General features: G+C 52.6%; 1 protein-coding gene across 1 annotated transcript in view; it reads left to right on the top strand.

Annotated features, from left to right (window-relative positions):
- Nucleotides 1–1164: 1164 nt before the first annotated feature.
- LAMC3 (laminin subunit gamma 3) overlaps nucleotides 1165–21735 on the top strand; it is a 67525-nt gene continuing 46954 nt past the window's right edge. The window contains exons 1-2 of the mRNA XM_019971030.2: nucleotides 1165–1619; nucleotides 18175–18479. Coding sequence (XP_019826589.2) covers nucleotides 1244–1619; nucleotides 18175–18479 — 681 coding nt within the window. The 5' untranslated portion in view covers nucleotides 1165–1243. The remainder of the gene's footprint in view (nucleotides 1620–18174; nucleotides 18480–21735) is intronic.

Consider the following 21735-nt stretch of genomic DNA (forward strand, 5'->3'; position numbering starts at 1 on the left):
AATTGATGCTTTTGAACTGTGATGTTGGAGAAGACTTGAGAGTCCCTTGGACTGCAAAGAGATCCAACCAGTCCATCCTAAAGGAAATCAGTCCTGAATATTCTTTGGAAGGACTGATGTTGAAGCTGAAACTCCAATACTTTGGCCACCTGACTCATTGGAAAAGACCCTGATGCTGGGAAAGATTGAAGGCGGGAGGAGAAGGGGACGATAGAAGATGAGATGGTTGGATGGCATCATCGACTCATCATGGACCTGAGTTTGAGTAAGCTCCAGGAGCTGGTGATGAACAGGGAGGCCTGGTGTGCTGCAGTCCATGGGGTCATAGAGTCAGACAAGACCGAGCAACTGAATTGAACTGAACTGAATGGATCCTCCTCCCACTTCTACCTTCCCAGTCTCAAGCAAGAACACCTGATAGTCCTGAGCATGTTTAGAAATTTATTCCTATTTTCTTTAGAGTTTTTCTGGGAAAGGCTACTAAGTTTTATCAAGTGTTTTCTCTAGCATGTATTTATATGAGCATATGGCTTTCTCTCTTGGTTTACTAATTTTAATGAATGGAGAATATAAGAGGACATCTCCTGGGGGTGGGGGAAGGGAAGGCTTCTCTCTCAAGTGATGTTTGCGGATGAGACACAAATCCTTGGTCACAAATATCAGGTTAGAATCTCTGCTTTGAGAGCAGAGAAAAGCCAGCAGCAAAAGCAATTTTTAGAGTTAATGGAACCGTGCAGACGTAAGGAACCATTGTAGGATCCTGCCTAGGGTGACTTCACTGCTGGGAGGAAACATGCAATGGGAAAGACCGGATTTTTAAAAACCCGCATGTCCCCTTTTATCTCAGGACTTGAAAGGCACTGGGGAGAGGTTTCCACGTCAGCAGCCATTGAAACCTCACAATCGCGGTAATGAGCCTGTATCACCACCCATCCCATTTTACAGATGAGGACACTGAGGCTCAGAGAGCCAAGGTTCTCCCAGCAGAGCCAGGGCAAGGCAGCCGCGGGGCTGAGTCCCCAGCCGGGCACTCCCGGGCACGTCCACCAGGTGGGAGTGAGCGCCCAGGGACGGAGCGGTCGGGAGGTGGGGTGCTGCCCGCCGTCCGTCCCTCCCTCCCGCAGTGGGGCCCGCCCGCCGAGGGGAGGCGCGGTCCGCGCCCACCGGAGGAGCCGGACCCGAGGCGGGCGCGCAGAGCCGGGCGCGCACGGCTGAGCGCAGGGTCGTCGGGGGTCCCCCGACCATGGGCACGGCGGCGGCGCTCCTGCTGAGCCTGGCGCTCCTGGCGCTGCGCGCGGCCGGAGCGGGCATGGGCGCGTGTTACGACGGCGCGGGGCGCCCGCAGCGCTGCCTGCCGGTGTTCGAGAACGCGGCGTTCGGCCGGCTCGCCGAGGCCTCGCACACGTGCGGCCGCCCGCCCGAGGACTTCTGCCCGCACGTGGGTGCCCAGGGCGCGGGGGCGCCGTGCCAGCGCTGCGATGCCGCCGACCCCGCACGCCATCACAACGCCTCCTACCTCACCGACTTCCACAGCCAGGACGACAGCACGTGGTGGCAGAGCCCGTCCATGGCCTTCGGAGTGCAGTACCCCACCTCGGTCAACATCACCCTCAACCTTGGTAAGCGCGCTCCGGAAGGGAAGCGGGGGCGGGGGGGAGGGGGCGGCACTACCGCCCCCTTGTCCCCTTTCCCACCATCGCGGGCTACAGGTCCCCTGGGTTAGCTATAGGATCCAGATGGGGGGCAGGGGGCGTTGCTCAGGAATGGGACAGCGAGTCCTGGCCTGCTGCAGTCCATGGGGTCTCGAAGAGTCCGCTGCTACTAGGCGACTGAACAACCACCACAGCAGGAATGGGACCTATGTCCGGAGCTATCTGAAAGGATAAACTGATGGGTGTCCCTTGGGTCTGGGAGGGGTGGGAAGCCTCCTGGGAGCCCTTTACAGAGCAGTGGATTTGGGTGCCAGAGCCGTGCCCAGATTGTCCATCCTAGACCCAGAGCTGTTCTGGGTGAGGAGGGGGGTGACCCATCCGGGGTCAGCTGGTCGGCTATCTGGGGCCTAGGCTCCTCGTCCTGGCTTAACGGGTGCCTTCCGGGGTTCAGTGAACCCCTAAGTTTGTGTGCCGTCCCTGGGGGTGTTCTCGGGGATGGAGCCAGCCTGTTCATCCCAGGGAGGGTTATCTTCAAGGCAGGAGCCAAGTTTCACCGGGCTGCCGGGTAACGGGACGGATGGCCTGGCCCCTCTGCTGTGTCCAAGCCTCCCTCCACCCAACCCCAGGCCAGGGCACAGGAGCCCTCGTGTGTGTGTTCACTAGTGGCCAACTCTGCGACCGCATGGACTGTAGCCCGCCTGGCTCCTCTGTTTGTGGGATTTTCCAGGCAAGAATACTGGAGTGGGGTTGCCATTTCCTACTCCAGGGCACCTTCCCGACCCAGGGATCGAACCCATGTCTCTTGGGTCTCTTGCATTAGCAGGTGGAGTCCTTACCACTGCAGTGTCTGGGAAGCCCCTTAGGTCCCTGGCAATCAGAATCCAGAGTCTGGACCCAGCCCTTCACTCCTGGCACTGCCCCCATTGCAGGGAATGGAAATAAAACATGCCCTCCTGGCCCCCCACCCCCTCCAGACCCCTCTCAGGGAGGGAGTGTTTCAAACCGTCCCTACTCCCTTATCTGTGGGTTCAAAATCTCCCAAAGCTTGGAGAACTCAGAGTATTTTTATACACTCATTTTGGCTGCTCGACCTGCCCTGAGGCTCTTTATAGACCTTGTTGATCCTAGAGTGAATAGTCATACGTTTGGTTACTGAGATGTTATTTGAATATGGCTGTTGGCCCCAGACCCAGCTGGGGGTGTTAACACAGTCCATGGTAAAAGGACTGTATCATCTCTCCAAACTCTGGAAAGTTCTGAATTCTACACTACATCCAGAGCCTGGATAAAGAATTACGGGAATGTATCCCTATTTTTCAGATGAGAAAATTGAGGTTCAGAGAGGTTAAGTCTTTGGCCCAAAGACACAGAGCTGCTCAGTGTTACCGGCCTCTGTGTACATCCAAGAGCTGAGCATAAACTCCTTGACATGAGTTCCACCCACCTGTGGAGTCTGTTCTTCCCAGCTCTGGGTGACAGTGCCTTGGGGAGGGCTGGGAGATGGGACTGAAGTGGTGGGTGGGGGAACCCTGAGCCTTCTCAGAAGAGCAGGCTGGTGCTGACTGCCACCCCAAGAAGCTCAGTTGCTCTGGGGTCTTGACGGGCCTTGACACCTCCCATTGACCTGCCAGGCCTGCCAGGTGGGGCTTGTCGATGGAATGGGACAGCTGGGATGGGGCAGGGTCTCTATCCAGGAGGGCGACAGGAAGCCAGTGTGGGGAGAGAGGCTGGGGGAACTGGCTAGACTGGCCTGGCAGGACCCCAAGGCCACAGGAGAAGGAATCTGGGACTGGGTGGAGGCTGTGGGAGACACTGTGTTCCGTGACAGAGGGTGTGGGGTTGGCTGATGTGGGGCTTGTGTGGGTGGAGCCCAGGGCAGGCACAGATGAGGCGGCAGGGGCGGGGAGCATCGGTGAGTTTCATCTGGGGCACTTCCTGTTTATTCTCGCTCTGTGCCGGGCCCTGTGTGGGGCGCGCGCACACGCACACACACATAGACACACCATACACATGTGCACACATGGTCACACACGCTGCATGCACGTGCACACACACACCACACACACACACACACACACATGCAATACACACCCCACACATATGCACTTACCACACACACACACACGCACACATATACACCATACACCACACACACCACGTACCACACACACACACACACACACACATGCACACCATTGTTCTCCCCATTTATTCTCGGTGTGTGCCGGGCCCTGTGCGGGGCACACACACACAGACACACACACCTTGTTCTTCCCATTGTGTTGTGTTGTACAGCACCAGGCAGGCAGGAGGGGCTCTGGAAGGGTCTGCACAGTGAATGAATGAGTGAGTGACAGCATCACCTCCTCCATCCTGTGCTCTGGGCCCAGCTCAGGGCTCTCTTTTGCTGCCTTGAGGACTCAGAGCAGGCTTTGCCCTCGGGCTCAGCACAGCCACTCGCTGCGCGACCACCACCCCCTCCCCGTGCCCTGTCAAATGGGGTGAGAGCCGCCCCTCCTGGGGTGGTTGTCCCGGCCCCCCGGCTCAGGTCGGCCCAGTGCTTACAGGAGCTGGGGCCGTCCTTGTGTGTGACCAGGGGCCTCTGCTCAGAGCGGCTCAGGCTGCGGCTCCCCTTGAAGGCGGCCTCTTCCGAAAGGCTTGAGAAACATTCGCCCAGCAGGCTCCCAAAACACGTCCCGACCCTGGGTTCCGTCTATGCAGGAGGGGTGCTAGGGACCCACAGCAGCCCCGGACGTGCCCCGTCTTTGGTTCCATTCCACTTTGGTTCTCTCTACCCCGAGCCACGGATGGCACAGTAACAGGGAGAACAGGTCTGGGGTCTTCAGGAGCTCCCAGTGGGGGCCCGATCTCAGAGGAGGTGGTTGGGGGAGCCTCTCCCAGCCCTCGGGCCGCCTCTACCGACCTCACCCCCTCTCTCCTTGACCTCGTGGGTGGCAGCTCGGGAGTGGGGGCCCGGGTCTTCCGGAGGGAGAGGGGTGAGGGGCGGGGGAGGGACAGGCGGCCGTCAGCCCTGGAAGGAGGTCGCCGCTTTCCCAGCCCCCCGCAAGCTTGCAGACATCTGCTCCGAATCCCCGAGTCCAGTCGCCCAGCTGAGCCTTCCTGTCTGGGATGAAAGGCAGCGGTGGGGGCTGGCGGCTCCTCGGCCTCCACGGAGGCCCTGGGAAGTGGACAGGCTGGAGCCGGGGGTGGGGAGAAGTGTGAGGGGGGAGGTGGATGTTCATCGGGGGATCCTTCCCATGTGCTGGGAACCCCACCAAGCCTGCACCCCCATCCCAGCACCATCTGAACCCGTATAGACAGGGAAGCTGAGGCTCTGAGCGTGAAATCAGTGCCTAGGGTCCCACCGGCTACCTTGGGACCCTCCCCACCGTGCTCTTGCCCTTCTGGAAGGTAAGCGTCCAGGTTAGGCCCGTCAGAGCCTCAGCCTTTGGCTAGGCTCCGGTCAGTGGGGTCTCCCTTCTGCTTGTCCATTTTCTTAAATTCCCGAGAACCTTCTGGAAGGACCCTTAAGTCCCTGAGCGGGTGAGCCCTGAGCCCCCGAGCTTGGGGAAGGCTGCAGGGGTGTGGGGGATGGGCTCCTTGCTGGGGGCTGCCCAGGGTGGACCAGTTCTCTGGCATCCAGCATCCGGTCAGCATCTGCCCTGGCATCATGGAGCAAGAAGATAAGCTAGGCCCCTGGAACCGTGTGGATGAAGATTTACGCTCTGGGGACATACCCAGAGTGGACCTCCTAGAGATCTGAAGGGTGGCGGGAGCTGAGAAGGGAGGACCTTCCAGGTCAAGGGAACTGCACAGGGGGACTAGGAGGCCGCTCTGTGTGTTCTTGGAACCGGCGGTCTGGCCGGCCAGAGTGGAGGGAAGGAGAGGACAGCGGGGCCTGGCCCGGTGGGAGCTGACGTCAGAAGGACCTGCCGGCCCCTGTGGAGCCCGACGCGGGCTGCGTCTTCTGAGCCTGGCTCCACTGCGTCTTCCTGTCGAGTGGGCGTCCGTGTTTGCATTGGACCAAGTCCTCCTTCCTTCTCCCTGGGGGCTCTGGCTGGAATGCTGGGGCCCCAGGCAGGTCAGGGGGTCAAGGCAGCAGCCACGACTAGCTTCCACCACAGAAGCGGCCCCCCACGGCCCTGGGCCCAGCTGGCCCTGGCCGCCTCGCCCGGCTCTGGGCTCAGGATGGACCCGGCTGTTGTAGGAGCGGGAAGTCCCCAAACCCAAGAGGATGCAGGCAGCCTCCGGATCGCCCCCTCTCCCCAACTCTGGCCGCGTCACCTCCACGTCAGCAGGGCCCATGATGGCCAGAGACTGCCTCTCTCCTCTCGGTCTTTGCCTCTGCTGTTGCATCGGCCGGGATGACTTCCTGTTCCCGCCTTCTCTCGGATCACCCGTATCATTCATAAAACAACCGAGTGCCTACCACACGCCGGTCCCTGTACCAAGCCCTGGGGATGCAGCAGTGGACAAGCTGCTCTCTCCCCTGCTAGGCTTTGAGGTCACCTCCTCCAGGAAGCCTCCAGGTTCCGGCACTGGGCAGAGGGCCTGCCTCTGTGTTCTTGCAGCCCTAACCTTCCCTTGTCCCAGTTTAGATCATGAGCTGAGCTTTTGGTTCGTTCGTGTCCATCCCTGGCTCCAGGCTGCAGGGAAAATGCCCGTTTTCACAGCTGTCCCCCAGCACCCAGGGCAGGGCGCCCTGTGCACTGGCGCTGTTGGTTGGGTAGGTGAATGGAAGAGCAGCGAGCGTTTAGTCACGTGTGTGCCAGGGACTCTTCTAAGTGCTTTGCGGTCATTTATTCACGAATCCATCTTACTGTGATGCCCGTTTTGCAAATGGGGAAACTGAGTCACTCCGCTCCAAACACACACCCAGTTCACACGAGGGAGGTTAGGTATTTCACACAAGGCCACAGAGCCGGTAAGCAGGCAGCGGAGCTGGAATGTGAACCCCGTTGATGACGGCCGCATTGTGTTCCTCCCAGGAACAAGGAACCTGTGGATGAATGCGTGAATGAATGACCACCGACCCCCCCAGCCTTCCAGATAAATCCCGACTCCTGAGCTGTGGCCCCGCCCTTCCTCCTGGCCCTGCCTCTCCTGCCCAGCCCGGGGCTCCAGCCGCTTCACCCCGTCCCTTCCCCTGCTCTCTCTCGGCTCCCCACCAGCCCTGCCACCAGCTGTGCCCTCTCCCCGTCTCATGCCCCCTGGCTTTGTCAAGTGGGGTCATGGTCGACATTTGGGGCTCTGCCTGCACCTATAGCCCAGGCTCCCACCTGAGCCCTTGACTGGGTCATTCAAGCGTTCACCGGAAAGTCAGCCCTTGAACGTCACGCGGGGTCCGAAGATAAAGGCGCCGTGTAAACCATGCCCGTAGCAGCGTTATCCACAGTATCTGGAGCCTGCAAGTAGCCCGGCGTCCACCCATGAGTGAACAAGCGAGATGTGCCCGTAGTCACACAACGGGATGTTTTCAGCCTTAAAAAGGAAGGACACCCGGGTCTGACCCCTGCTGCTACGTGGATGAACCTCGAGGGCATTATGCTCAGTGAAATAAGCCAGACACAGAAGGATAAACGCTCCATGATTCCACTCATAAGAGTCCCTAAAAGAGTCACGTTCATAGAGATAGGAAGGAAAATGGTGGCTGCCAGGGGCTGGGGGCGGAAAGAAGGAGTTAGCGTTTAATGGGTATGAGGTTTTGGGAGAAGGAAAAGTTCTGAAGATGGAGGGCGGAAATGGTTGCACAACAATGCATATGTGCTTAATACCAGTCATTCATGTGCTTAACAATGATTAAGATGATAAGTTGTATGTGTATTTAAAATTCAAAAGTAAAAGCATCCTTCTTTCCCCTGGTGTCTCACCTACCAAAGCAAGGAACTCAGGAATCAACTGCAGTTCTTCCCTCCTCATCCTCTGACTTCAGCGTTCACCAGATCACTAGACCACTCTCTGGAAGTTTCCTTGTCTTTGCCTCCCTCCCCATCATGCCCACTCAACCCCTCACGTGTTTCCTGATTTATTGCAACGGGCTTCAATATCCTGCCACGTCTCTTTGCAAACATGTATTGGAAGAAAAACTATGACGAACCTAGACAGCATATTAAAAAGCAGAGACACCACTTTGCCAGCACAGGTCCATATAGTCAAAGCTCTGGTTTTTCCAGTTGTCATGTTCGGAAATGAGAGTAGGACCATAAAGAAGACTGAGTGCTGAAGAACTGATGCTTTGACATTGTCGTGTTGGAGAAGACTCTTGTGTGTCCCTTGGACTGCAAGGAGATCAAACCATCAACCCCAAAGGAAATCAACCCTGAATATTCATTGGAAGGACTGATGATGAAGCTCCAATACTTTGGCCACCTGATGCAAAGAGCCGACTCATTGGAAAAGACCCTGATGCTGGGAAAGATTGAAGGTGAAAGGAGAAGGGGGCGACATGATGATGAGATGATTAAATAGCATCACCAACTCAATGGATATGAGTTTGAGCAAACTGGAGGACACAGGAGCCTGGCATATTGCAGTCCATGGGGTCACAAAGTGTTGGGACATGAATTAGCAACTGAACAGCAATAACAACAACATTTCAGTCACATCTCTGTTCAGACTAGACCTCAGAATCCTTCTTAACACAAAGCCATAGGAAATAATCAGACAAAACCTGTTCACTCTCTCCCCAGGTTAGACAATAAACTTGGCAATTTTGATCCATATTTGGGGTTTAGACTCTCGGCCCAAAGATGAGGGAACTGTCATGGGCCCAGCCCTGATCCAGCCAGGCTGTCATGGTGTCTGGTGCCGTGACAGACACCCAGCTTTTCACGGGGATTCTAGTTCTAGTTTAGTCGCTCAGTCGTGTCCGACTCCTTGCCACTCCATGACTCCCAGCATGCCAGGCCTCCCTGTCCATCACCAACTCACGGAGTTTACTCAAATTCATGTCCATCGAGTTGGTGATGCCATCCAGCCATCTCATCCTCTGTCGTCCCCTTCTCCTCCTGCCCACAATCCCTCCCAGCATCAGGGGCTTTTCCAATCACTTCATGGGAAATAGATGGGGAAACAGTGGAAACAGTGTTAGACTTTATTTTTTTGGACTCCAAAATCACTGCAGATGGTGACTGCAGTGACTGCAGCCATGAAATTAAAAGACGCTTACTCCTTGGAAGGAAAGTTATGAGCAACCTAGATAGCATATTAAAAAGCAAAGACATTACTTTGCCAACAAAGGTCCATCTAGTCAAAGCTATGGTTTTTCCAATGGTCATGTATGGATGTGAGAGTTGGACTGTGAAGAAAGCTGAGCGCCGAATAATTGGTGCTTTTGAACTGTGATGTTGGAGAAGACTCTCGGGAGTCCCTTGGACTGCAAGGAGATCCAACCAGTCCATCCTAAAGGAGATCAGTCCTGGGTGTTCATTGAAAGGACTGATGCTGAAGCTGAAACTCCAGTACTTTGGCCACCTCATGCGAAGAGTTGACTCATTGGAAAAGACATTGAGCTCCAAATTGCCAAGAGCTAGGCTGATTCATTAGAAAAGCCCCAATGCTGGGAAAGTCGAAGGCAGGAGGAGAAGAGGACAACAGAGGATGAGATGATTGGACAGCATCAGTAACTCAATGGACGTGAGTTTGAGCAAGCTCCGGGAGATGATGAAGGACAGGGAGGCCTGGCGTGCTGCAGTCCATGGGGTCACCAAGAGTGGGGCTAACACGGGGTGGGAGAGGCAGAGAACCGTGGACAGCCAGGCCCCAGGAGCCCTCTGTGGCGCCCCTGCAGGCCGGGAGCGGCTCTCCCCACCTGGTTCTCATGCCCTTGATGGGCAGGGCAGACACCCCCGCGTTTCCAGCTCAGCTCCCCACCCTACCCCCTCCAGCCCCATCCCCAGGCCACTGCGCCCCAGATGGCTCCAATTAAAGGGCTTTGTTTTGTTTCCATTTTCCCAAAATAAGCCTCTCCTTCGGAGCTCCCTGTGCTCGGTCAGCGCCGGATGTGGGCCGGCCTGCTTCTCTGACTGCCCTGGTGTCATTCCTGTCGGGCTTTATGGCCCAGCTGGCTGGAGAGGACAGGGCCGGGTGCCGCTGGTGCTGGCTTGGCTGACTTCAGCGGTTCTCAGGGGGCACCGGCACCCGCTTCCTAGGCAACCCCTTCTCTCTGAGCCCTGAAAGGAGGGGTGTCTGGTTCGGCGACTTTGGGGCCGACAAGCCTGCGGTCGAGTAGAGACTCAGCTGTTTTCCACGTGACCTTGGGCGAGTCCCTGTCTTCTGCCCAAGCCTCGGGTTCCTCGTTAGCGAGACGCACACAGCGATGGACACGTTCGGGGGTCTCTGAGATACAGTGTACGTAGAGCACTTAACAAGGTGCCTGGTGGGACTTCCCTGGTGGTCCAGTGGTTAAGACCCCAACCTTCCGATGCAGGGGGCACTTGGCTTGTGGCCAAAAATACATAAATGCAAATTAAAGAAGACTTAAAAAAATAATACAAGGTGCCTGGCACATAGTAGGTACTCAGTAAATGGCGGCTGCTGTTAAACAGACTTATTCAGAGGTCGTGAAGAGCAGAAACTCTGTGACAGCCTCAACCATGTTGTCGGGCTTGCCTGTCTCCACTTGCTCACTGGATTATACCCTCCTAGAAGGTGTTAATAAAAATCATGCTTCATCTGGCAAGCATTTATGGAGCACCTACTGTGTGCTGGGCTTCCTAGGTGGCGCCAGTGGTGAAGAATACTCCAGCCAGTGCAGAAGACCTAAGAGACCCAGGTTTGATCCCTGGAACGGGAAGATCCCCTGGAGGAAGAAATGCCAACTCACTCCAGTATTCTTGCCAAGAGAATCCCATAGACAGAGGATCCTGGCACGGGCTATAGTCCATGGGGTCACAAAGAGTCGGACATGACTGAGCATCTGAGCACATACTGTGTGCCGGGAAGATCCCCTGGAGGAGGAAATGGCAAGCCAACTCCAGTATTCTTGCCTGGAATATTCCATGGACAGAAGAGCCTGGCAGACTGAAGTCCATGGGGTCGCAAAGAGTAGGATACAACTGAGTGACTGAGCACGCACGCACTGTGTGCCAGACACGATGCTCAGCACTGAGGATTCACTGCCCCTGTCCCCAGGGTCACAGTCTAGTGGGAGGGACGTGCAGGTCTTTACAGAACAGGGTGAAGAGACTCGGGGAAGCTGGGGAGCACCAGTGAGACACCCAAACCCACAGCCTGTGGATGAATAGCCATCAGCAAGGTTGGAAGAAGGTGGTTCCACCCAGGACTCAGGCTAAGGCATGTGATCAGTCTGCTAAGCCAGTGGGATGAGCAGGGATGCATGGTAGCCAGCCAGGTGAGGAGCAGAGGGAACAGCATTCTAGGCAGAGGGAACAGCATGTTGGGTGGCTGGGAGGTGGGAGCCATGTGGTCCTGAGCAGTGTCGGGCCCCCCCCCCCAGTTAACAGTTGGGGATGACACCAGTGTGTTCCCAGCTTTCTTGATGGGAGCACAACTGTCTCAATCACCTAAAGCCCTACCGGCCCCACAGCTTGCAAGGGTCTAGGTCAAAGCTGCAGTTTTCATTCTTGTTGCTGCTTAGAAGACCTCAGTTCCTTTCCCAGCCTTTGGGCTGCCTTTGGCAGGAACCTTTTCATCACAAAGCAGGGATTACCCTGCTTTCTTCGCCCTTCTAATTAATTCTTGTAACAGAAAGTCGCTGCCGTGCCTCTGTGATGTTCCTGTGTCTTCTCTCGCCTCCTGGCTTGGCAAGGAAAGGGAAAAGCCGTGATGTTTCCTCGCGTGTTAAGTTCCTCGTTTGCATGAAATCTCGGTGGCTGCCTTTTTCCAATCACGCTTCTCGCTGCCAGCTACCTTTTAAGTGGCTCCAAGCTCCCCTCCTGCGAGGTGTCTGGCTGGATGTTTACAGAGGAGCCTGGGTCGGTGGACCCAGGGCAACCTCCACGAACATCCTTTCATGAACGCACGTCTGGGGCAGGTCCCCACCTGGTTCCAAGGCCTGACGCCTGCTCAGAACAGAAGCCGCCACCCCAGACACTGGCTCTGTGTGGGACACATGCTTTCTTTTAAGGGACTCGGAGTGGCAGTGCCAAGCTGTGCTGTAACTTTGAAAAACATCTTAAAACAGAACATGGCAAGGCGGTTGCTTTTTAAAATTTTTTTTTAAAAATTTGTGTTTTCTCCAGTTTTTAAATTAGAACAAGCTTTGTGAGAAAAAAAAAAAAAAAACTGGGAAAATGCAGAACAATTGAAGAAGGAAGAAGAGTCCCCGAGTCCTCTGCCCTGAGGACAGTCATGCTTACGCGTTTGATGTCTTTCTTTTCTGCCTCTTCTTCGGGGATTTTTAAATATCATCTGATGATTCCGAATGTAGGATCGTTTGTCTCCTTTTTTCATTCAGCATTTTGACTTTCCCACGTAATATAAACTCATTGTCAACTGTTCCGGTGGATTCAACCAGCCTGTGAGTTTATGCTCTACAATTTATTGAACCCTGATGGTTCCAGTTTTTCCCCTGTTATAAAAGCAGTTCCTTGATGAACTAACTCCTCGATTTAGGTTCAGTGCCTTGTTTGACTTCCCAGAAGTGGGATTTTCTTTTCTTTTTTTTTTAACCAAAGACCGAGAACATTTTTATGGCTTTTCATCTGTGTCGCCACGCTGCATTCCCGAGGGACCAATACATATACTTTGGCCCCAATTTTTCTTTTATTGTGGTAAAATTTACATAACGTAAAATTTATTACCATAACCTTTTTTAAGTGCGGAGTTCACCGGTATTAAGTACTTCCACGTAGTTGTATAACCATCACCACCATCCACCCACCGAACTTTTTCATCTTCCTGAACTGAAACTTTGGGATTGGAATGAAAACTGACCTTTTCCAGTCCTGAGGCCACTGCTGAGTTTTCCAAATTTGCTGACGTCCTCAGTGCAGCACTTTCACAACATCATCTTTTAGGATTTGAAATGGCTCAACTGGAATTCCATCACTTCCACTAGCTTTGTTCGTAGTGATGCTTCCTAAGGCTCACTTGACTTCACATTCCAGGATATCTGGCTCTAGGTCAGGGATCACACCATTGTGATTATCTGGGTCGTGAAGATCTTTTTTGTACAGTTCTTCTGTGTATTCTTGCCACCTCTTCTTAATATCTTCTGCTTCTGTTAGGTCCATACCATTTCTGTCCTTTATTGAGCCCATCTTTGCATGAAATATTCCCTTGGTATCTCTAATTTTCTTGAAGGATCTCTAGTCTTTCCCATTCTATTGTTTTCCTCTATTTCTTTGCACTGATGGCTGAGGAAGGCTTTCTTATTTCTCCTTGCTATTCTTTGGAACTCTGCATTCAAGTGGGTATATCTTTCCTTTTCTCCTTTGCTTTTTGCTTCTCTTCTTTTCACAGCTATTTGTAAGTCTTCCTCAGACAGCCATTTTGCTTTTTTGCATTTCTTTTTCTTGGGGATGGTCTTGATTCCTGTCTCCTGTACAATGTCACAAACCTCTGTTCATAGTTCATCAGGCACTCTGTCTATCAGATCTAGTCCCTTAAATCTATTTCTCACTTCCACTGTATAATCATAAGAGATTTGATTTAGGTCATATCTGAATGGTCTAGTGGTTTTCCCCACTTTCTTCAATTTAAGTCTGAATTTGGCAATAAGGAGTTCATGATCTGAGCCACAGTCAGCTCCTGGTCTTGTTTTTGCTGACTGTATAGAGCTTCTCCATCTTTGGCTGCAAAGAATATAATCAATTTGATTTCGGTGTTGACCATCTGGTGATGTCCATGTGTCAAAATTCTCCAAACTAGGCTTCAGCAATATCTGAACCGTGAACTTCGGGATGTTCAAGCTGGTTTTAGAAAAGGCAGAGGAACCAGAGATCAAATTGCCAACATCCACTGGATCATCGAAAAAGCAAGAGAGTTCCAGAAAAACATCTATTTCTGCTTTATTGACTATGCCAAAGCCTTTGACTGTGTGGATCACAATAAACTGTGGAAAATTCTGAAAGAGATGGGAATACCAGACCACCTGACCTGCCTCTTGAGAAACCTATATGCAGGTCAGGAAGCAACAGTTAGAACTGGACATGGAACAACAGACTGGTTCCAAATAGGAAAAGGAGTACGTCAAGGCTGTATATTGTCACCCTGCTTATTTAACATATATGCAGAGTACATCATGAGAAACGCTGGGCTGGAGGAAGCACAAGCTGGAATCAAGATTGCTGGGATAAATATTAATAACCTCAGATATGCAGATGACACCACCCTTATGGCAGAAAGTGAAGAGGAACTAAAAAGCCTCTTGATGAAAGTGAAAGAGAAGAGTGAAAAAGTTGAGCTTAAAGCTCAACATTCAGAAAACGAAGATCATGGCATCTGGTCCCATCACTTCATGGGAAATAGATGTGGGAACAGTGGAAACAGTGGCTGACTTTATTTTTCTGGGCTCCAAAATCACTGCAGATGGTGACTACAGCCATGAAATTAAAAGATCCTTACCCCTTGGAAGGAAAGTTATGACCAACCTAGACAGCATATTAAAAAGCAGAGACATTACTTTGCCAACAAAGGTCCGTTTAGTCAGGCTATGGTTTTTCCAGTGGTCATGTATGGATGTGAGAGTTGGACTGTGAAGAAAGCTGAGCACCGAAGAATTGATGCTTTTGAACTGTGGTGTTGGAGAAGACTCTTGAGAGTCCCTTGGACTGCACGGAGATCCAACCAGTCCATCCTAAAGATCAGTCCTGGGTGTTCATTAGAAGGACTGATGTTGAAGCTGAAACTCCAATACTTTGGCCACCTGATGCGAAAAGCTGACTCACTGGAAAAGGCCCCGATGCTGGGAGAGATTGAGGGCAGGAAGAGAAAGGGACGACAGAGGATGAGATGGTTGGATGACATCACCGACTCAATGAACATGGGTTTGGGTAGACTCTGCGAGTTAATGATGGACAGGGAGGCCTGGCATGCTGTGGTCCATGGGGTCGCAAAGAGTCGGACACGACTGAGTGACTGAACTGAACTGAACTGAAACTGTCCCCATTAAACACTCTCGCCCCCTTCGCTCACCGTTCTACTTTCTGTCTCTATAAATTCAACTACTCTAGGGCTCCCTTCAGCAGTACATATACTGAATTCAGCTACTCTAGGGACCGCATATAAGTGGAATCACCCAGTATTTGTCCTTTGATGACTGGCTTAATTTGCTTCACATAATGTCCTTGGTGCTCATCCAGGCTGTAGCATGTGTTAGAATTTCCCTGCTTTTCAAGTCTGCATACTATTTCATTGTGGGATGAACTACATCTTGTTTCTTCATCATCCATCCATGCACACCTGTGTTGCTTCTACCTCTCGGCTGTCGTGAATAATGCTACTGTGAAGATGTGTGTCCAAATGTTTCCTCAAGACCCTACATGATTCTCTGGAGTATATCCTCAGTCGTGGAATTGCTGGATCATATGGTAATTTTATTTTTAATTTCTTGAGGAACCGCCAAGCTGTTTTTCATAGCAAGCGCATCATTTTACACTCCTACTAACAGTGCACAAGGCTTCCAACTTTTCTACATCCTCGCCAACGCTTCGTATTGTTATCTGCTTTAAAAATAATAATAATAATAATAGCCATCCTAGGCCCTTCTCTGGTGGTCCACTGATTGGGACTCCATGCTCCCAATACGGGGGGCCAGGGTTCAATCCATGGTCAGGGAACTGTATCCTGCATGCTGCAACTGAAGATCTCACGTACTGCAACTAAGAGCTGGGGCAACCAAATAAATTTTAAAAATAGAATAAAATAATAGCCATCCTAATGGATGTGAGGACCAATTTTTAAAATATATAAGACAAATTTATGGAAACATAATTTACCATACAATGCACCCAATTCAAGCACACAATTCAGTGCTTTTTAATATTATTCATAGAGTTGTATACTCGTCACCACACTCCATTTTTGAACATTGTCATCACCTCCAAAGAAACCCTATACCCATTAGCAATCATCTCCCCCCACGTATTCTCCCACCCTCGAAACCCTGAAAACAACTAATCTACTTTCCATTTTTCTGACCGTGCCAATTTGGGACATTTAATATAGGTGAAATCATACTGTATGTAGTCCGTGGGATTAACTTCTTTTTATTTTTGACTATGCTGGGTCTTTTTTGCTGCTTGGGCTTTTTCTCTTGTTGCAGAGAGGGGGCTGCTCGCTAGTTGCGGTGTTCGGGCTTTTCACTGCCATGGCTTCTGTTCTTATGGCGCACAGGCTGGAGCGGGCTTCTAGCTGTGTGTACGGGCTTAGTTGCATGTGGGATCTTCCTGGACCAGGGATGGAACCTGTGTCTTCTGCACTGGCAGGTGGATTCTTTACCACTGAGCCAACCAGGGAAGCCCAGCTTGCTTTATTTATCATATTGTTTTCAAGGCTCATCTCCACTGTAGCCTGTGTCGGCTCTTTACTCCTTTCTCTTGCCAAATAATATTCCTTTGTGTGACATACCACATTTTATTTTTTCATTTATCAGTCAACGAATGTCTGAGTTGTTTCCGGTGTTTGGATTTTATGAGTAATCCTGCTGTGAACATCCGTGTGGAGGTTTTTGTGGGGACGTATGTTTTCATTTTGCTTGGGCACACGCCTGGGAGTGAGATTGCAGAGCCACATGGTAACTTTATTTTAACCTTTTAAGAAACCCCCAGACTCTTTTCTAAAGCAGCTGCACCATTTTACACTTTTACCAGCTGTGTCCGAGGCTTCCAGTTTTTCCACATCCTTGCAAACACTCCTTTTTTTTATATCCATCTTAGGGGAGTGAAGTGGTATCTTGTTGTAGTTTTGGTCTGGGTAGTCATGTTGAACATCTTCTCCTGTGCACATTGGCCATTTAAATATCTTCTTTGGAGAAATGTCCATTTTTTTCAGTTGGGCTGTCTGTCCTTTTTTTTTTTTTTTCTTTTGGTGGAGCCGCATGGCTTGCAGGATCCTAGTTCCCTGACCAGGAATAGAACCTGTGCCCCCTGCAGCGAAAGCACCAAGTCCTAATCACTGGACCCCCAGGAAAGTCCCCAATTATCTTTTTATTTTTGAGCTGTAAGAATTCTTTATACATTCTAGACAAGTCCCTTAACAGATACATGCTTTGCAAATGTCTTCTCCTATCCGGTGGGTTGGCTTTCCCTTTTTTTCAGGTGTCTAGAAACACAGGAGTTTTTGATGAAGTTCAGTTCGTCTGTTTTTCCTTCTGTCACGTGTGCCTTTGGTGTCCCATCTAAGAAGGCTTCACCTAACCCAGGTCACGAAGATTCACTCTTTTGTTTTCTTCTAAGAGTTTTATAGATTTAGCTCTCACCTTGGGCCAAGATGTTTTAAGCAGAAGACTGAAGTGACTTGTCCTCAGTGGGTGAGGAAGACTGTGGACAGTGACGGGGGCAGCAGCAGCAGGGCAGGCCTCCTGGGGTGTCCGAGGCCGGGCAGAAAGGCCAGGGGGAGGAGGCGGATGCAGGAAGGGGACCTTGACAAGGTCTATGCTGCTCAGTCGTGTCTGACTCTGTGCGACTCTACGGACGGCAGCCCACCAGGCTCCTCGGTCCAGGGGGACTCTCCAGGCAAGTATACTGGAGTGGGTTGCCATGCCCTCCTTCAGGAGATCTTCCCAACCCAGGGACTGAATCCATGTCTCTTAAGTCTCCTGCGTTGGCAGAGTCTTTGCCACTAGTGCCACCTGGGATGCAGGTTCAATCCCTGGGTCGGGAAGATCCCCTGGAGAAGGGAATGGCTACCCGCTCCAGTATTCTTGCCTGGAGAATCCCATGGACAGAGGAGCCTGGCAGGCTACCGTCCAGAGCATCGAAAAGAGTCAGGCACGACTGAAGCGACTTAGCACGCACGCACGACTGTTAAATTGGGAGATAAGGCCGTAGGTCCAAGAGATGGAGACTTCTCTTGAGAAATTTGGATTGAAGAGAAGTTAGATGGAAGCAGAGGGAAGAGTGGAGTCCCGGGGGAATTGCATTAGGATTGAGGGGGCTTGAAACAGGCATGTGTCCAGACTCCAGGGGTCTGAAATCACTGGGAGGGAAGGAGGTAAAAAGGCACAGGGGGGACGTCTGGCTTTGTTGGGGTGTAGTAAAAGAAATAACTTTCTAATGGCAGAGTGGACTTCAGGATGTGGCACTATCCCATTGCTGGAGCGATCTGAAGCAGAAAGAGGTGGCTGAGTCAGGGGTGTTACACTGCTGATTGCTGTGCGGGGAGGCAATTGGCCTAATTAAGGGATGGCAAATGCCTGGGAATCATGCCAGCATTGTCCTCTCCAGTGTCCCTGACAGGCATCACTAATGGATCATGGCGTGCCCTGCACAGTGCTCCAGACAGCCTCTAACGATCCATCCAAGATAGTTTCTGCAGCCCAGCCGTTCTGTTCTCCCCGGACCAGGATTCTGACTCTCCCTTCCCTTCTGTAAAATGGGCCCATGTCTCCCCACCACAGGGAAAGCTTACGAGATCACCTACGTACGGCTGAAGTTCCACACGAGTCGACCTGAGAGCTTTGCCATCTACAAGCGCAGCCGGGCAGGGGGCCCCTGGGAGCCCTACCAGTACTACAGCGCCTCGTGCCAAAAGACCTACGGCCGGCCCGAGGGCCTGTTCCTGCGGCCGGGCGAGGATGAGCGTGTGGCCTTCTGCACCTCCGAGTTCAGCGACATCTCCCCGCTGAGCGGGGGCAACGTGGCCTTCTCCACCCTGGAGGGCCGGCCCAGTGCCTACAACTTTGAAGAGAGCCCTGTGTTGCAGGTTGGAGGGGAGTGGGGTTGGGGGGTTGAGGGGAGGGGCTGGCCCGGACACTCAGGTCCAGGGGACCAGAGGGAAGGCTGAAAGGGCAGGAGGACACGGGGGGCGCTTCGACATCCCCTGGTTTTTAGATTCTGAACAACAGAAGCTTTTGTTGTGCCTAAATCTTTTGTGAATGGCTGCTAATGAAAGAGATGGAAGAGGGTGCCCTGTGACAGCCACCAACTCAGTTAACCCCTTTCCCCTGGGGAAACAGAGGCTCAGAGCACGGAAAGGGACTTTCCAGGGGCGCCTGTGGGTGGGTGGAAGGGTCCTGAGGGTCCTGACTCCTAGCTGGAGCCCCTGCCAGAGCTCCCCACTCTGGGATGGATGGCCGTGCTTGCCGCGTGTGTCTCCAAGGGCTGTGACGAGGACGAAAGGAAAACGTGAAAAGCGCCTGAGTTTGGACTCGTGGAGTCGTGGTTTCTGTGCTGTCAGGCGGAGCTATCCGACAGGACTTCTCGCAGTGACAGAAGAGAATGATCCCAAGCTGCACGGTGCGCTGGGGGTTGCCACGAACCACGTGTGTCTGTAAGAACACGTGAAATGTGACTAGCCCGACTGAGGGACTGAATTTTCCACTTTATTTTAATGAATTTTAATTACTAGCCCCATGGGGCTGGCTGCTGCCACCTTGGACAGTCAACAAGAAGGTTGCCAGCAGAGTGAGTGGCCTTTAAGAGATGCTGATTCACCCTTTGAAGATGAGATCGTAGAAGCTCATTGATCTTATCTCCGTGACTGTGGCAGTGGGTGTGCACCAGGTCCCCCTGTCTCGCCCGTCTGAGTCCATTCAGGTTTCTGACCCCGCTGGTGTCGGCACCGCCTGGGACAGTGAATCCACCTGGATCTGTGCCATCTTGGCAGCGGGGGCCCCTGTCTTCTTGCCCCATATGTCCCGGATGTTATCCCTGATGGAGAAACAGCCTTTGCAGAAATGAGCCCGTTGCGGCCCCCCAGGCAGAAACCAAGGTCAGAGAAAGAAACCAAGGCCAGAGACAAAGAAAGGCAAGGCCACCCTCCCCTTCTGTCCCCTCTGGGTGCCTCCAGGGTGGTGCTTCCTCTAAGGACGGGGAGCATTTGGGGTGGGGGTACCCAAGGATGTAATCAATTGTGGTGTTGGAAAAGATTCTTGAGAATCCCTTGGGCTGCAAGGAGATCCAACCAGTCCATCCTAAAGGAAATCAGTCCTGAATATTCATTGGAAGGACTGATGCTGAAGCTGAAGCTCCAATACTTTGGCCACCTGATGCGAAGAGCCAACTCATTGGGGAAGACCCTGATGCCGGGAAAGATTGAGGGCAAGAGAAGAAGAGGGTAATAGAGGAGGAGATGGTTCGATGGTATCACCAACTCAATGAACATGACTTAGGGCAAATTCCTGGAGATAGTGAAGGACAGGAAACTCTGGTGTCCTGCAGTCCAGGGGCCACAAAGGGTCAGATACAACTGAGCGACAGAACAGCAACGAAGGGTGTGTTTGTGTGACTGCTGCGTCTTGGATCCCTCCGTCCCCCGGGGAGGGGGCCACAGGCCTGGGGTAGAAGGCTGGCCCTCTGCAGGGTGCTGCCTGGGGCAGAATCACTGCTGCCTGGAGCCGAAGCCCCCGCCTCCTGCTACTTACCATTGCATTCTGGCCCCCGGCTCTGTCCAAAATCAACGCGAGAGCCCACTTGCGGTTTTAACTGGGCCATTGCAGAAGTTGCAGAAGCCCATTGCGTGTGTACATGGGGTCCCCAGTTTGCCCAGAAGTGACCTTCAGGGAGTGACCCGAACAATTTGGGCTAAGGGAATAAATTCCCCTTCCCTCTCCCAGCTCCCTTCCTGGTGTCTCAGGGAGAGTCTGATGCTGTTCCCATGGTCCTTGTCTTCACAGACTGATGAGCAGGTCATAGGCTTCAGAACAGATGCAGGAACCCAGAGGAGGGCCACTGCAGGCCAAGACCTTGGCGGGTCATTGCCCTCTGGATTCCACTGATATGATGAGGGCGTTGCCGTTACATGCAGGAAGGCAGGCTACCTAGTGGCTAAAGCTGGGACCCTGGGGGTCAAACACGAATCCCAGCTCCTCGCGCACCAGCCCTGCAACTTGGAAGCACAGTACTTACCTTCTCTGAGCCTCAGTCTTTCCAGTTATGTTGTTCAGTCGCTAAGTCGTGTCTGACTCTTTGCGACCCCATGGACTGCAGCACACCAGGCTTCCCTGTCCTTCACTATCTCACTCTCTCCCAGAGTTTGCTCAAACTCATGTCCATTGAGTTGGTGATGCCATCCAACCATCTAATCCTCTGCTGCTCACTTCTCCTCCTGCCGTCAATCTTTCCCAGCATCGGGGTCTTTTCCCATGAGTCAGTGTTTTGCATCAGGTGCTTCAGCCTACTCATCTGTGAAAAATGGCTCAGAATAAACCCTCCCCATGGGGTTATTGTGAGGACCTAAGGAGAAGGCGATGGCAACCCACTCCAGTACTCCTGCCTGGAAAATCCCATGGACCGAGGAGCCTGGTGGGCTACAGTCTGTGGGGTCGCTGAGAGTCAGACACGACTTCACTTTCACTTTCACTTTTCACTTTCATGCATTGGAGAAGGAAATGGCAACCCACTCCAGTGTTCTTGCTTGGAGAATCCCAGGGACGGGGGAGCCTGGTGGGCTGCCGTCTATGGGGTTGCACAGAGTCGGATACGACTAAAGCGACTTAGCAGCAGCAGCAGAAAGTCATAACCACACAGTAAGTGTCAGTTATTGCACCTTCCAGCTTAGACAGCAGTGATTTGAGTTCTCTACGGGCACTGTCTCCAGACAAAGAAAACTCTTAGAGCATCAGCTGTGCTCTGCTGTGTTCCCATCCAGGCCTTGTCCCTTGCTTCTCAGCTGCTTCAGGGACCGGCGAGCAGCATCAGCAACACCTGGGCACGTGTGGAAATATAGAGTCTCGGCCCCACCTCTGATCAGAAGCTGCTTTTTAACCAGATCTCTGAATGCACACTGACATTTGGGAAGTGATTCAGAGAATGACACCCCCGGGGGAGCTGACAAACTCCTCCGAGCACTGAGGTCCCCTCTGAAGTTTTCTGGTGCCAGAACATCTCCTCTGCTGAAGCATCCTCAGGCAGAGGTCCTGGGCCCCAGGTCACGGGCTTGAGAGTTGCTGAGCCCGAGGGGGACCGGGGAGGCCTGCTGGCCTGAGTCATGCTGGGGTGAGAAGTCAAGACTCTGCCAG

The sequence above is a fragment of the Bos indicus genome, chromosome 11 (genome assembly GCF_029378745.1).
Source record: "Bos indicus isolate NIAB-ARS_2022 breed Sahiwal x Tharparkar chromosome 11, NIAB-ARS_B.indTharparkar_mat_pri_1.0, whole genome shotgun sequence".
NCBI classification, from domain to species: domain Eukaryota; kingdom Metazoa; phylum Chordata; class Mammalia; order Artiodactyla; family Bovidae; genus Bos; species Bos indicus.